This window comes from Bubalus bubalis, chromosome 3 (assembly GCF_019923935.1).
Source record: "Bubalus bubalis isolate 160015118507 breed Murrah chromosome 3, NDDB_SH_1, whole genome shotgun sequence".
Taxonomy (NCBI): domain Eukaryota; kingdom Metazoa; phylum Chordata; class Mammalia; order Artiodactyla; family Bovidae; genus Bubalus; species Bubalus bubalis.
The window spans coordinates 68,865,989-68,882,012 of record NC_059159.1 but is presented as its reverse complement, the minus strand read 5'-3'; the positions used below and the strand labels follow the sequence as shown (position 1 = coordinate 68,882,012).

Genomic DNA, 16,024 nt, shown 5'->3' with positions numbered 1-16,024 from the left:
TCCTTGGAATAAAAACTATGATAAACCTAGACAGCATATTAAAAAGCAGACATACTACTTGACTGACAAAGGTCTGTATACTCAAAGCCACAGTTTTTCCAGGAGTCATGTATGGATGTGAGAGTTGGGCCATAAAGAAAGCTGAGCACTGAAGAATTGATGCTTTTGAAGTGTGGTAGCAGAGACATTACTTTGCCAACAAAGGTTCGTCTAGTCAAGGCTATGGTTTTTCCTGTGGTCATGTATGGATGTGAGAGTTGGACTGTGAAGAAGGCTGAGCACTGAAGAATTGATGCTTTTGAACTGTGGTGTTGGAGAAGACTCTTGAGAGTCCCTTGGACTGCAAGGAGATCCAACCAGTCCATTCTGAAAGAGATCAGCCCTGGGATTTCTTTGGAAAGAATGATGCTAAAGCTGAAACTCCAGTACTTTGGCCACCTCATGCGAAGAGTTGACTCATTGGAAAAGACTCTGATGCTGGGAGGGATTGGGGGCAGGAGGAGAAGGGGACGACAGAGGATGAGATGGCTGGATGGCATCACTGACTCGATGGACGTGAGTCTGAGTGAACTCCTGGAGTTGGTGAGGGACAGGGAGGCCTGGCGTGCTGTGATTCATGGGGTCGCAAGGAGTCGGACATGACTGAGCGACTGATCTCATCTGATCTGATCTGATTGGAGAAGACTCTTGAGAGACCCTTGGACTGCAAGGAGATCAAACCAGTCCATCCTAAAGGAAGTCAGTCCTGAATATTCAAACAATTAGAAGAATTGATGCTGAAGCTGAAGCTCCAATACTTTGGCCACCTGATGCGAAAACTGACTCATTTGAAAAGACCCTGATGCTGGGAAAGATTGAAGGCAGGAGGAGAAGGGGACAACAGAAGATGAGATGGTTGGATGGCATCACCAATTCAATGGACATGAGTTTGAGCAAGCTCTGAAAGTTGGTGATGGACAGGGAAGCCTGGCATGCTGCAGTCCATGGGGTTGCAAAGAGTCGGACATGACTGAGCAACTGAATTGAACTGAACTGAACCTGAGACAAACCAAATAATTGGCAAACTGCACCATTTGCTTGGCAGGAAATGATGCCCCATTAATGGGGCAGGAAATACAGTATGGTACATTTAACACTAGTTTCTGTAAACTTACAGATTCTCTTTAGAACTTTAATCATTGATATTCAAGAATTATAATGGAATTATCCAGCTTTAGTTTATCCAAATGACCAAAGCAAAAATACTGCTTGTTATGAAACACAAAGTGATTTAAGAGTGTGGATGGACCTAGAGACTCTTAAACAGAGTGAAGTGAGTCACAAAAATAAAAACAAATATTGTATATTAAAGCATATATGTGACATCTAGGGGGAAAGGTAGTGAGGAACCTATTTTCAGGGCAGGAATAGAGATGTGGAGGCAGAGAGCAGACATGTGTTGGGGGAGAGGGCGGTAGGATGAATTAGGAATGACATATGTACACTACTATGTGTGAAACAGATATCTAGTGGGAAGCTACTGCATAGCACAGGGACTTCAGCTCAGTGCTGTGTGATGACCTAGAGGGTTGGGAAGAGGGGATGGGAGGGAGGCTCAAGAGGGAGGGAATATATATATATATATATATATATCTGATTCACTTGTCAAGTGGGCCTTAGAAAGCATCACTATGAACAACGCTAGTGGAGGTGATGGAATTCCAGTTGAGCTATTCCAAATCCTGAAAGATGATGCTGTGAAAGTGCTGCACTCGATATGCCAGCAAATTTGGAAAACTCAGCAGTGGCCACAGGACTGGAAAAGGTCAGTTTTCATTTCAATCCCAAAGAAAGGCAATGCCCAAGAATGCTCAAACTACCGCACAATTGCACTCATCTCACACGCTAGTAAAGTAATGCTCAAAATTCTCCAAGCCAGGCTTCAGCAATATGTAAACCGTGAACTTCCTGATGTTCAAGCTGGTTTTAGAAAAGGCAGAGGAACCAGAGATCAAATTGCCAACATCTTCTGGATCATGGAAAAAGCAAGAGAGTTCCAGAAAAACATCTATTTCTGCTTTATTGACTATGCCAAAGCCTTTGACTGTGTGGATCACAATAAACTGTGGAAAATTCTGAAAGAGATGGGAATACCAGACCACCTGATCTGCCTCTTGAGAAATTTGTATGCAGGTCAGGAAGCAACAGTTAGAATTGGACATGGAACAACAGACTGGTTCCAAATAGGAAAAGGAGTTCGTCAAGGCTGTATATTGTCACCCTGCTTATTTAACTTATATGCAGAGTACATCATGAGAAACGCTGGACTGGAAGAAACACAAGCTGGAATCAAGATTGCCGGGAGAAATATCAATAACCTCAGATATGCAGATGACACCACCCTTATGGCAGAAAGTGAAGAGGAACTCAAAAGCCTCTTGATGAAAGTGAAAGTGGAGAGTGCAAAAGTTGGCTTAAAGCTCAACATTCAGAAAACGAAGATCATGGCATCCGGTTCCACCACTTCATGGGAAATAGATGGGGAAACTGTGTCAGACTTTATTTTTCTGGGCTCCAAAATCACTACAGATGGTGACTGCAGCCATGAAATTAAAAGACGCTTACTCCTTGGAAGAAAAGTTATGACCAACCTAGATAGTATATTCAAAAGCAGAGACATTACTTTGTCAACAAAGGTCCGTCTAGTCAAGGCTATGGTTTTTCCTGTGGTCATGTATGGATGTGAGAGTTGGACTGTGAAGAAGGCTGAGTGCCGAAGAATTGATGCTTTTGAACTGTGGTGTTGGAGAAGACTCTTGAGAGTCCCTTGGACTGCAAGGAGATCCAACCAGTCCATTCTGAAGGAGATCAGCCCTGGGATTTCTTTGGAAGGAATGATGCTAAGGCTGAAACTCCAGTACTTTGGCCACCTCATGCAAAGAGTTGACTCATTGGAAAAGACTCTGATGCTGGGAGGGATTGAGGGCAGGAGGAGAAGGGGACGACAGAGGATGAGATGGCTGGATGGCATCACTGACGCGATGGACATGAGACTGAGTGAACTCCTGGAGTTGGTGAGGGACAGGGAGGCCTGGCGTGCTGCGATTCATGGGGTCGCAAAGAGTCGGACATGACTGAGCGACTGATCTGATCTGGTCTGATCTGATAGCTGATTCACGTGTTGTAGCAGAAACCAACACAACATTGTGAAGCAACTATAAAATAGTTATAAAATAAATATAAAATAAAAGGATAAAGTGGTAATGAATGTATGTATTACATTATGTGTCCACTGGCCTATCTGACTCTCTTAAAGTTACAAAATAATTTTAATTTTCTGGTTCACTTTGTGCTTTTAACAGCCTGTAGCTTAGACATAACTGTCAGTGGGTATGAGTTTTTTAAGAGAATAAAAAGTCTTTCTGCTACATTGGGTCACTTTTCCCTTGAAATGTTTGAGCTAAATCATCTGTTCAAAATTTAAACAGGAGTAACTTGTGGAGGACAGCTGTCACTCCCACAAGGAAAAAGAGACTTGCACTGTGCATCTGAAAAGTGCTTGGATGGTTTCCTGGCTCACATGGGGCCTCTGGATACTGGTGACAGGAAGTACCTGATGGCCTACTGGTGCTAAACTCTGAGTCCATCAGCTCCCACCTACCTGGCGCCCCTCCAACTCCCTTTCCAAGCCAAACAGTCTAGAAGTGTTAAAAAAAAAAAACAAAAAACCCTCACCCATTTCTTCTAAATCCTTGCCCTCCTGTGCCCAATGCCTGATATCCTTCCATTGTGATATTGTGTTTAGTCAATATCACATATCAAGTGCAATTTAGTGGAGAAAAGGGCCCTTGAGATCTAGATAGAGTGCAGATCAAGCTAGGGGACAGTTTAATACATTATCCCACCTTATGTTTTATTGTAAAAACAGAATACTGGGGAGAATTCCTTGGTGGTCCAGTGATTAGGACTCCGGCCTCCAATGCAGGGGATGCAGGTATGATCCATGGTTGGGGAACTGAGATTGCAGATGCCTTGAGGCAACTAAGCCCTTGTGCCACAACTAGAGAAGCCAGCATACCACAACTCCGGACGCATGGGCTCCAGAGTCTGTGCTCCACAGCAGGAAAAGCCTGCATGCTACAACTAGAGAGAACTCTTCACCACAACTAGAGAAAACCCGAGTGCTGCAGCAAAGACCAAAGGCAGTCAAAGAAAAAAATTTAATTAATTAGTTAATTAATTTTAAAAAAGAACTTTCTATAAAACAAAACAAAACAGAAAACTGGAATTCCCTGCCAGTCCAGTAGTTAGAACTTTGTGCTTTCACTGCAGAGGGCCCAGGTTCAATCCCTGATCAGGGACCTAATGTCCCACAAGCCAACCTAGCATGGCCAAACAAAACAAAGCAAAACAAAAAAACAAACAAATGGATAAATAGAATACTTCCCACTGTAAAGTTTCGGGGATACAGCTGTGCCTAAAGAAGAAGAGACTCCTTGTTTCAGCCTGTTGCATCCTCTTATTCTTCTTTCTACCCGGTCCTCAACTCCCCAGCTCACCTTGTCTTCAATCACAGCAAGTTGCTGGGTTTGGCCATCCTGAGTGCACCCCAACCTATAGGGTTTTTCTTAACCTAGCCTTCATGTGTGCTCAGTCTTTCAGTCGTGTCTGACTCTTTGTGACCCACGGACTGTAGCTCCTCAGTCTCCTCTGTCCATGGGGTTTCCCAGGCAACAATGCTGGATTGGGTTGCTATTTCCTTCTCCAGGGGATCTTCCCAACCCAGGAATCAAACCTGTCTCCTCCATTTCCTGCATTGCCAGCAGACTCTTTACCGCTAAGCCACCTGGGAAGTCAGCCTACACTTCACCCCTTTAAAAATGCTCCAGTCTTGCCTCTGGGAATGTATTATTATCAGCTGGGTGAACTTTAGTTCAGTACTAAATTAAAAAATGTGAGTGTGTTAGTATAGAGTGATATGTTATAATCCTTCCACTCAACAAGATGAGTGATTTTGAGTAAAGTTAGTTTAAGCAGTTATTTTTAAAAAAGATACTTAACCTCGCTGGATTGTGGTGATTAAATTTAATGCCTAAAACACGTCAATGCTGTTCAAATACAAAGTCAACACCAAGCCTTTGCCTAATATACTCAGAAGATACTCAGTTAATGTTGAAAGTAATGATAACATTTGATTGAGTCTGTATTTGGCTACATTCCATCCACATCCAGTACAGCTATTGCTCTATTGTATGTAATGAGCAGATATCCTATTTCTCAGTATAGTACTCTTAAAACATGGAAAATATTTTCAAAATAAAGATTTTTTTTTTTTTTTTTTTTTTTTTTTTTTTATAGTAGCAATAGTTTCTTTTTTTATTTTAATATACTTTAGGAAACAATATACAAAGCTGAGCTTTCCCACCGTCTCCAGGTAACAGCAGGAAGCTCCAATTACACAAATTTAGCATTTTGTGATGGCTAAGAACAGCAGTCAGCACCAGACTTGAACAGTTAGCTACAACACAAACATCCTTCAAAATGAAATGTCATAATAGCAAGACAGGTAAACCAGGGTTTTAACAAATGACAACCACTTGGGAAGTGACTTAATTGTTCTTGTTGAATTTCTTATTTCATTAAATAGTCTTATACACATTTTCCTGTTAATATGCTTTAAACAAAACCTCCCTTAAGGAATTGTTTCAATGAAGTATAAATGTTCAACAAGAATAGTTTTGATAAAGAATCCCCAGGTAGTTCAAATTCTAATATGCATTGACCGAAGGTAAAGAAAAATAACAATTTGTTTCTTTTAACATGTTTATTACAACAGATACAATTCACATCTGACTAGCTTTGTTTCCTCTTCCCTCCCACAACAATGTTCATTGGGCCATTTCCTCATATTTGAGCAATCAATGTACTTTCAGCACACATGCCCAGCAGTACTTTTAAGTCCATTCTTACAGGGTGCAAATGGATTTCAATAATTTATACAAACAAGTGGGTTATGTTCAATCACTGCAATTTTAAGCTACTGTACACAGGAATGAAAAGGGTATAGAAAAGTGCCATAGCAACAGTGCCTTAAGAAAGGAGAAAAAGAGGAGCCTTAAAAAATGGATAAAATCAGATCAAGGATTTCAGAGGGAAATGGAACACACGGGAAATGAAAAACATTTCTCTGCAAAACAAATGGAGAAGCACTGCTCTTGATCAGGTGCAAGTGTGGAAACAGTTGTTTCATGATATTTTGTACACTGCCCATATGGTTCAAAATCGCATCCTTAGACACAGATCGCCTGGCGCTTGCACTGAATTTTTGAAAATGCAAGATTTCTGAATGATAAATTAACCCCCCAAATTTTTCTTTAAAAAAGCTAATTTTGCAGACAGGTTTACATGTAAAAGGCTAGGTATTTAGCCACCTCAGCATTGATTAGTTTTGGATGTCTAAGCTCTGTTACACATGGCTTCCCATGGCTTCACTCTACAAAACATATTTACAACGTGAAGAATACATCTACAAGAAATCTACATTTCAAGGGTTTTACAAATCAATCTTGTATCTTTCCCCTGAAGTGAATCTCACAGACCCCGACCCCTTGTCATTTCCTTTGCCCAGCTTAACGGTCCAAAGTCTACTTAAATGCAGCTCAAAAATGTTAAGACTGGGCAACAGATTTACAGTTCCTGTTCTCAACACCATGTGCAATTATTCACATCTTCACACCATGAAGGAATTCTGATTTTTTAGCTTTTCGAGTTCCTTAATTTGTTGTCTCAAAAATAGTATCCTTTGCTCTCGCAGAGTTGCTTGAATTTCACATACTCGGACTAAAGATCTTAAATTTTTTAATTCAGTACAAATTTCTGACATATGAACACTTCCCATGTTATGGGCTTCTTCTCGCAATCTTGATGCCTGCTTCTCCGCATGATCTGCAGGCCATCCTTGAACGTGCTTGATGAGATTTTCATTGAAGTGTGCTGCGAGCGTCGGTGTTAGTGAACACGGAGGTCGGGCAGAGGAGTTCTGTGGTACAACTGCTGTATTTGATGCATTACTACTAGATGTGTGATTTGGACCAGGTGACGGGCTTCTCTGGCTGTTTGAGCGCTGAAGACTTCGAGGAGAGACAGGTTCATGACCTTGCTGCTTGTCAGCAGTTACAGGCTGCTGTGTGGCCGACTGTGAAACTGGTCCTTGCTTAACTACTGGAGTACTAACCTTTGGCTGTGATGAAACAGGAGGAGTACTGATCAAAGGTTTGATGGGGACTGTGTTTGTCTGGGGTGTGCTTATCCTTGGAGACACATACGATCGTGGGGATGATGCGTCAGACGTTAAAGACATTGGAGACTGATTGGATGGTTGGGCTTGTGTGGAGAGCTGAGCAGCTTGAGAAATCAGAGAAGTTATGTTGAAAGCAGATGGTCCAGCGGTAAGAAATTTGTGAATAAAGATTTTTTTGAAAATCTCTCTTTTAAAGAGTATGTGTAAAACTTCTCTTATATGTTATAAACAATGATGTAAGTTTAGAGATCAACTATGTATACATTTGTACATAATAGTTACACATCTTATAACTAACGTGGAGTAATTCCATGCCAACTGACTCATTTGTTACCAAGTGGACATGAATCCAGAAGACCACAGCTATGTTAAAACAATCCCATAGGGATGAGATATCTTTCAGCAAGGAAAAAGGAACTGAGTAATAGGATTAGTCTAATTATACTAATTGGAGAAGGGAATGGCAACCCACTCCAGTATTCTTGCCAGGAGAATCCCATGGACACAGGAGCCCAGCAGGCTACAGTCCTTGGGTTCGCAAAGAATCGGACACAACTGAGCGACTAACACACACAATTATACTAATACACATATAAATAGATAAAAGTAAGTACAGGATAAAGGTAACTTAGTTAAAAGGAAATAGCAACTCACTCCGGTAATCTTGCCTGCAAAATCCCATGGACAGAGGAGCCTGAAGGGCTACAGTCCATGGGGTCACAAAAGAGCTGGCTACCACTTAGTGACTGAACAATAGCAAACAACAACAACAATTACAAAGTTAAATAACTGCAAAAAACACTGTCCCCCCCCAAAACAAAAAATATGAAAGTGAAAGATAGAAAGGAGGGTGGGTGGGAGAGAGTAAGGAAAAGAGGAAGAAATAGAAGGATTAAGGAAAGAAAGAAGGAAACAAAGAAAAGAAGGAAGATTAGAAGAGGCCAAGCAAGACATAAAGTAAAAGGAGAACCAAAAATAACAAAAGCAAACTGATGACCTTATTTCCTAAATCTAATGTTCCATCAGTTCAGTTCAGTTCAGTTCAGTCGCTCAGTTGTGTCCAACTCTTTGTGACCCCATGAATCACAGCACGCCAGGCATCCCTGTCCATCACCAACTCCCAGAGTTCACTCAAACTCACGTCCATCAAGTCGGTGATGCCATCCAGCCATCTCATCCTCTGTCGTCCCCTTCTCCTCCTGCCCCCAATCCCTCCCAGCATCAGGGTCTTTTCCAATGAGTCAACTCTTCACATAAGGTGGCCAAAGTACTGGAGTTTCAGCTTTAGCATCAATCCTTCCAAAGAAATCCCAGGGCTGATCTCCTTCAGAATGGACTGGTTGGATCTCCTTGCAGCCACATCTAAATTCAGGGGAGAGAAAAAATTGCCACATTTCAGTGAAGTTTGGGACTCTCTGCTTGCTAATGACAGGACGGTGCACTTGGGATTTAACAGTGACATCTGTTTTCCATGCCCAGTGCCAATGGAAGATGCCAGCACAGTGATGAGAAAGCAAGAACAAATATTTTCATGTTGTGCTTGTTAGTGGTTAAAAAACTATTTGTGGTAAAAAGTGGGTAAATAAATAAAGTGAAAATATTTTTATAGGGAATCTGAACTCTTTTATAGTCAATTGTACAGCAAGAGGAAGCTTCAGAAGCGCAGGCCCAGCTCTGACATCCTTTCCTTAGTCCACTGATGTGTTGTATAAATACAAGGAAAAATTTAAGAGCTTGCAACATGGGTTTTATTGAAGTCATCTAAAATGGAGAAGACCGATTTAAAATTAACCACAGTTTCAAAGAGGGCTACAAATTGTGGCTTATGAGGCAACATCGCAACTTCAAGAGAGGTTTGAGCCAAAGAAAGTAATCTTTATAAAGGGAAATCATTGGATTTAAAAGGATATTTTAAATGTCACATTAAGAATGGGCCTGTGACTTTCATGAGGTTGTATATTGGCCTTTCAAAAAAGAAAGCCGTGAAAACGTCTTTACAGCTTTTATTAAGGGGAAAAGGACATGTGTTATGGTAGATAATTGATTTATTTTTAAGTAACTATTCAGTTCAGCTCAATCGCTGAGTCATGTCTGACTCTTTGTGACCCCATGGACTGCAGCATGCCAGGCTTCCCTATCCATCACCAACTCCTGGAGCTTACTCAAACTGATGTCCATCAAGTCAGTGATGCCATCCAACCATCTCATCCTCTATCGTCCCCTTTTCCTCCTGCCTTCAATCTTTCCCAGCATCAGGATCTTTTCTAACGAGTCCATTCTTCGCATCAGGTGGCCAAAGTATTAGAGTTTCAGCTTTAGTATCATTCCTTCCAAAGAACACCCAGGACTGATCTCCTTTAGAATGGACTGGTTGGATCTCCTTGCAGTCCAAGGGACTCTCAAGAGTCTTCTCCCAACACCACAGTCCAAAAGCATCAATTCTCTGGTCCTCAGCCTTCTTTATAGTCCAACTCTTACATCTGTACATGGCTACTAGAAAAACCATAGATTTGACTAGATGGACCTTTGTTGGCAAAGTAATGTCTCTGCTTTTTAACATGCTCTCTAGGTTAGTCATAGCTTTTCTTCCAAGGAGCTAGCATCTTTTAATTTCATGGCTGCAGTCACCATCTGCAGTGATTTTGGAGCCCAAGAAAATAAAGTCTCTCACTGTTCCCATTGTTTCTCCATCTATTTGCCATGAAGTGATGGGACCAGATGCCACTATCTTAAGTTTTCTGAATATTGAGTTTTAAGCCAACTTTTTCCCTCTCCTCTTTCACTTTCATCAAGAGGCTCTTTAGTTCTTCGCTCTCTGCCATAAGGGCGGTGTCATCTGCATATCTGAGGTTATTGATATCTCTCCCAGCAATCTTGATTCTAGCTTGTGCTTCATCCAGCCTGGCATTTCTCATCATGTATTCTGCATATAAGTTAAATAAGCAGGGTGACTATATACAGCCTTGACATACTCCTTTCCTGATTTGGAGCCAGTCTGTTATTCCACATCCAGTTCTAACTGTTGCTTCCTGACCTGTATACAGATTTCTCTGAAGGCAGGTCAGGTGGTCTGATATTCCCATTTCTTTAAGAATTTTCCACAGTTGGTTGTGATCCACTATATATTTATGTATTTGTTGTTGTTCAGTTGCTAAGTCACGGCCAACTCTTTGCAACCCCATGGAGCCCGTCAGGCTCCTCTGCCCATGGAATTTTCTCTGCAAGAATACTGGAGTAGGTTTCCATTTCCTTCTCCAGGGCATCTTCCCTATCCAGGGACTGAACCCAAGTCTCCTGCTTCTCCAGTATTGGCAGGCAGGTTCTTTACTGCTGAGCCACCAGAGAAGAACTCACGTAGTAAGTTCAAATAAACTATTTGTTAGCTAAATAGTGGGTACATTCTGCTGTTCCCTTTGTCTGGGAAAAATCCTTTTCCTTTCTTGACTGAACTTTCCCTGTATTTCAAATTTTGAGTGACCTGGTAGAAGTCTTCTTTCTACATCTCCAGATCTAGGAAAAGTTGTCACTTTCACAGCTTACAATACCCACTGCACCCTTGCAGCATTTTCTACACTGCATTTTTTTTTTCAAAGCAAACAACTTTTCACTGAAGTGTACTTGCCTTACAGTGTTGTGTTATTCCAGATGTACAGCGAACTGATCTACTTACACCTATGCACGTATCTATTCTTTTTCAGTTTCTTTTCCATTGAGGGTTATGACAAAATATTGAATCTAATCCCCTGTGCTATACAGTAGGTCCTTGTTGTTTATCTACTTTGTATACAGTAGTGTGTGTCTGTTAATCTACACTGCATTTTCATTGTTTTCATCCATTAGCAGACAGAGTCCCTGGGAAGGGAAGCAATCTCCAGTTCTCTATGCCCTGTGTCTATTTGACTATATGATGTATCTGTTTGGTGCCCATGTTCTCTCTTTTCCCAGAGACCTCAATGATCTGACCCCTGTACTTCTCCCTAGTCTCATCCACCCTGAAATTGTCTCCAGAGGGCTATAGTCTACAGGGTCGAAAAAGTCGGACACAACTTATTGACTAATCAACAAGAAACTGAGCTCTTAGGAATAGTCTTAGGCAATGGGGAAATCCGTAGTGATCAAAAATGTAATTTTTTAAAATTCTTGCTCTCCTACAAAGGGGTAAAATAAAGCAGAGGTCAAAGCCTGGAATATTCAGAGAACTTCAGGTACTTTCACATGACCTGTGTAAGAAGTATCTGTAGAAAGTGGCAGTGGATGAAACCAGAAGGGTAAATAGCAGCTTTAATGCTAAGAAGTGTGAATTTTAGGAATTTCCCTGGTGGTCCAGTTGTTAAAATTTTGCCTTCCAATGCAGGGGCTGTGGGTTCGACCTCTGGTCAGGAAGCTAAAATCCTGCATATCCGGCAACCATAAAAAAAAAAAATCCAAATGTAAAGCAGAAGCAATATTGCAACAAATTCAATAAAGACTTTAAAAAATGATCTACATTTAAAAAAAAAAGAAAATAAAAGAAGTATGGATTTTATCCTGAAGGAAGCTAGAGGAGGGCCGTCACTGAAGAATACTCCTCAGGGAAAATGCATCGTGGGTTTCGGAGTCCAAGTCAGATACCAAAAAGATTATGCAATTGGGATTACAGGAGAGAAACTACCATTGTTTTCAGAAGATAGCTTCCAAAGGCCTTTTCCTCCACTTCTCTTCTTATGATGTTTGGAAAGAAAACACAACTGGAGGAGAAGATATTAGAATATATATATATATATATATGTAAAGCTTGGGAGGGTTCACACTGTTTGTGATTCATTGCTATTCCCATCTCCATGGGAAAACTTCACTGTGAAACACTCAAATTCCTTCACTATAAAATAAAAGCTTAAAAATAATACCCATCCATCCTTGTAAAATGACAAGCCAATTTAAACTTGAGGGAAAACAACTTGAAATGGGTTGGGGAAGGGTAAGGAGGGCTTTCATTTTCTGACTGTGTTAGTCACTAGATAAGGACCCTCTGGGGCTTTTATGTCAGCTAATCCCCATTGACCCCCATAGCCATCCTGCAGCATCCATCACAAAGCAACAGGAGATTTTTGCTTTCTAATTGTTTCCACAGACATTGCTTTTCTCCCAGAAGATAGATGATCTACTCGGAGTTATTTTCATTCTCTGAAGCCAACTTAGATTTTACTTAGAATCTGAATTCGTGCTATTTATATAAGGTTTTCCTTTTAGATAAATTTGAATAGAGGAGTGTATGCAATCTTTATATTAACACATTTTGTTGTTGTTGTTGTTTAGTTGCTAAGTGGCATCTGATTCTTTTGCAACTCTGTGGACTGTATGTAGCCCACTAGGCTCCTCTCTCCATGGGATTTCACAGGTAAGAATATTGGAGTGGGTTGCCACTTCATTCTTCAGGGGATCTTCCCAACCCAGGGATCGAACCCATGTCTCCTGTGTTGGTAGGCATATTCTTTACCACTGAGCCATCACAAAAGTCCAACACATTTTTTTAGGTACACATTTTTTTTTTTTTAATGTCAAGCATTCCCTTAACTGTACTATTGAGACTGGTTTTGTGCTTCCAAAAGAGTACCTCAGTTACAATAAGGAGATATAGAGATACAGGCAGAGTGAAGTAAGTCAGAGAAAGACAAATATCTACAATATCACTCATATATGGAATCTTAAAAAAAAAAAATGGTGCTAATGAGCTTATTTACAAAACAGAAGTAGAATCATAGCTGTAGAAAACAAACTTATGGTTACCAGAGGGTGACAGAGGGAAATAAGTTGGGAGATTGGGGTTGACATACATACCTTACTACATATAAAAAAGATAACTAATAAGGACCTACAGCACAACACAAGGAACTCTACTCAGTACTCTGGGAAAACAATCTACAAAAGAGTGGAGATAGACGACAGAGGATGAGATGGCTGGATGGCATCACCGACTCGATGGACGTGGGTTTGGGTGAACTCTGGGAGTTGGTGATGGACAGGGAGCCCTGGCGTGCTGCGGTTCATGGGATCACAAAGAGTCGGACACGACCGAGCGACTGAACTGAACTGATGTATATGTATAACTAATTTACTGTGTTGTACACCTGAAACTAACACAACATTGTGAATCAACCATACTCCAATAAAAAATTTTTAAAAAAAGAAAAGAAAGCATCAATCCTGAGGAGAAGCTTCCCCAGCCAGTTTGTAGCCTCCAACTTTAGGGAGGCAAATGTGGGTATTTTAACGCAGCACTGCTAAGCTTCCCCAAGAGGTGAAACAAAGTTCTTTTTATTATTTTGCTTTTTTTTTATTTTTTAAAGTATGAAAGTATGATAAAGCATTTATAGGAGACTTAAAAAAAATCTACATACAGTTCTACTATATATTACCATAATTTTTTAAGTAGCTAAATTAAGATTTTTAGCTGGAGTTTCAATATCAAACTCTGAAAAATTAATAGAATGAGTAAACAGAAAAGTGGAAGGATAGAATAGATCTGAAAAACATTATGAACCAATTCAACATAATTAATATTTATATAATTTTCACACAATAGCCGGATACACATTCTATTCAAGTTCCCATAGACTATAAACCAGGGGACACTGGACCATATCCAGGGACATAAAACAAGGTGTAAAAATTTCAGGGTCTAAAGGTGTTGAAATCAGAAGGAGTCTGTTCTCTTATTACTGTGGAATTATGTTAGAAGCCAGTATCAAACGATAGTTGAAAATAATCCCATGTGTTCAAGTGCAATATGTTCAAGTCAAGAGAGATATTTGATTTAGCCATTGAAAGCCTCAATAAAGTCAAAAGACTGAAAAAACTTAGGGTGGTTGCAGAAAAGAAAACATTTAAATAAGAAATTAACAACAAAGATATTTTAAAAACCCCGTGTATTTGGAGGTCACTTTTGTGTCAAAGGTCACTTTTAAAGGATGAGTGTATCTAAGAAGCCATAACAAGGAAAATTAGAAAATATTTGCAGCAGAATAAAAATAAAAAGATAATTTATCAGAATTAGTTGCATATAGCTGAAGCTGCTCAATGCAACTAAATACAATGTGGAGTCCTGAATAAGGTATGAAAACAAATAATGGACATGCATAAAATTTTGTGAAATTTGAGAAAGTTCTTTTTAAAAGTCATGGAGGACACTGCCTCCCTTGAGAAACCTGTGGCATCCGGGGTGATAACAGAACCAAGTCTTTTCAGGCTAGCTGCCCAACTTGCCTGAAAACTTAATGACAGATAAAATATAAATCAGGGTCCTTATCATCCTGCTTCCTTGTTCGCCAAATGGGGGGTGAGATTATCACAGACCTGTCGGCCCACTGATGGCTTTTCCCCTCCGCGCTGGGCAGCCGGCAGAACGGCTGGAAGCAGGCTGGCTGCTCTGAAACGTGTTCATGTAAACAAGCAGCGTCAGACTTCCCTGAATTGCCTTGCCGCGTGGTGCCATCCATCTCACTAAACTGTACATTTGATAGGGCCATATCGCCGATATCTCAAAAAGAAAACAAATAAAAAGAAAAAAACCAAGTTCCCTGCTTTAGGCTGGGACCTCTCCTGCTGATAAAAGTACTAAGAACTAAATTGCCTGGCCCAGACAAGGGCTACTCCTTGAAGGAAGGTGGGGGGTGGGGCTGGGAGGATGTTTTTTAGGGCATTTAGAAATACCATCGGCATCCTCCAAGAAAGCATGTGGTAGTCACCTGAATTTTCACCATGTTCCAGATATACCAGCTGAAGTATATTTTCCTAATATTTAAAGGAAAAATTCCATGGGCCTGATGGAATGATGCTAATGTGTATGTTATTTTTTTCATCTTTTCATATGGTTTGCTTATGGGAGCAACATGGTTTTCTAGGCAGCTATGCAAACCTCATAATCCAATCCAATTTATTTTTTTTAATCACTCTAGAATTTATTAATCTTTTATTTTTTTTAACTTTTATTTTGTATTGGGGGTATAGCCAATTATCAAACAATGTTGTGACAATTTCAGTCAAACAACAAAGGGACTCAGCCATCCCCAATCCAATTTATTGATAGATACCTGGAAAAAGTTAAGTCATCTTCCATACTGACACTAATACCATCACCATCACCATCGGCACACACAAAGTAACAACTTGACTGGCTCACTCTGGGACCCTCTTCACTGAGGATACAAGTCTCTCATTTGGAAGAATGGTTACACATGCTTTCTGACATAGCCGGGTAACTCCAGCTTCAAAAGAAAATATGCTACCTTTATGGAAGGCCAAATTGTGTGTTGGCACCCAAGTGAAAGGGACGTGTCCAGCCGAAGGTGGTGTAAAAGTCTGGAAATTAACTCAGGTTGGCATTGTTAAAACTGTTAGGATGTGAAGTTGATAGTTTGGGAAGAAAAAGAGACCGTAGATTATTTATAGCAAATCCATATTAGAATTACTTTTCCTCTGTAACAAAGTAAGTCCAAACACATCCTGAGAAATGATGGTTTTTACTGTTAATTTCCTGATGTGGCAGAAACCTGGGAGGCATATGGATGTGCATTATTTTGGCCACACCCAGATATGATAGCATGTGTCATGTGAACACTACTTGCTCATTCAAAATTGGCTCATAGCTGCTGGAAACTCAGATGTTTCCATTTAAAAATTGATGCCTGGATATAAATATAGGGAAAATAAGTGTGATCAGACAAAGATATTAGCATATGAGTTTACTAAAAACACTATAAAAATGGA

At 40.3% G+C, this 16,024-nt stretch overlaps 1 protein-coding gene across 1 annotated transcript; it reads right to left on the bottom strand.

The window, feature by feature from the left end:
• Positions 1–5,341: 5,341 nt before the first annotated feature.
• LOC123465584 (WW domain-containing adapter protein with coiled-coil-like) lies at positions 5,342–7,439 on the bottom strand. The gene has a single exon (XM_045164994.1). The coding sequence runs from the start codon at positions 7,337–7,339 to the stop codon at positions 6,710–6,712; it is 630 nt and encodes a 209-aa protein (XP_045020929.1). The 5' UTR covers positions 7,340–7,439; the 3' UTR covers positions 5,342–6,709.
• Positions 7,440–16,024: the final 8,585 nt, after the last annotated feature.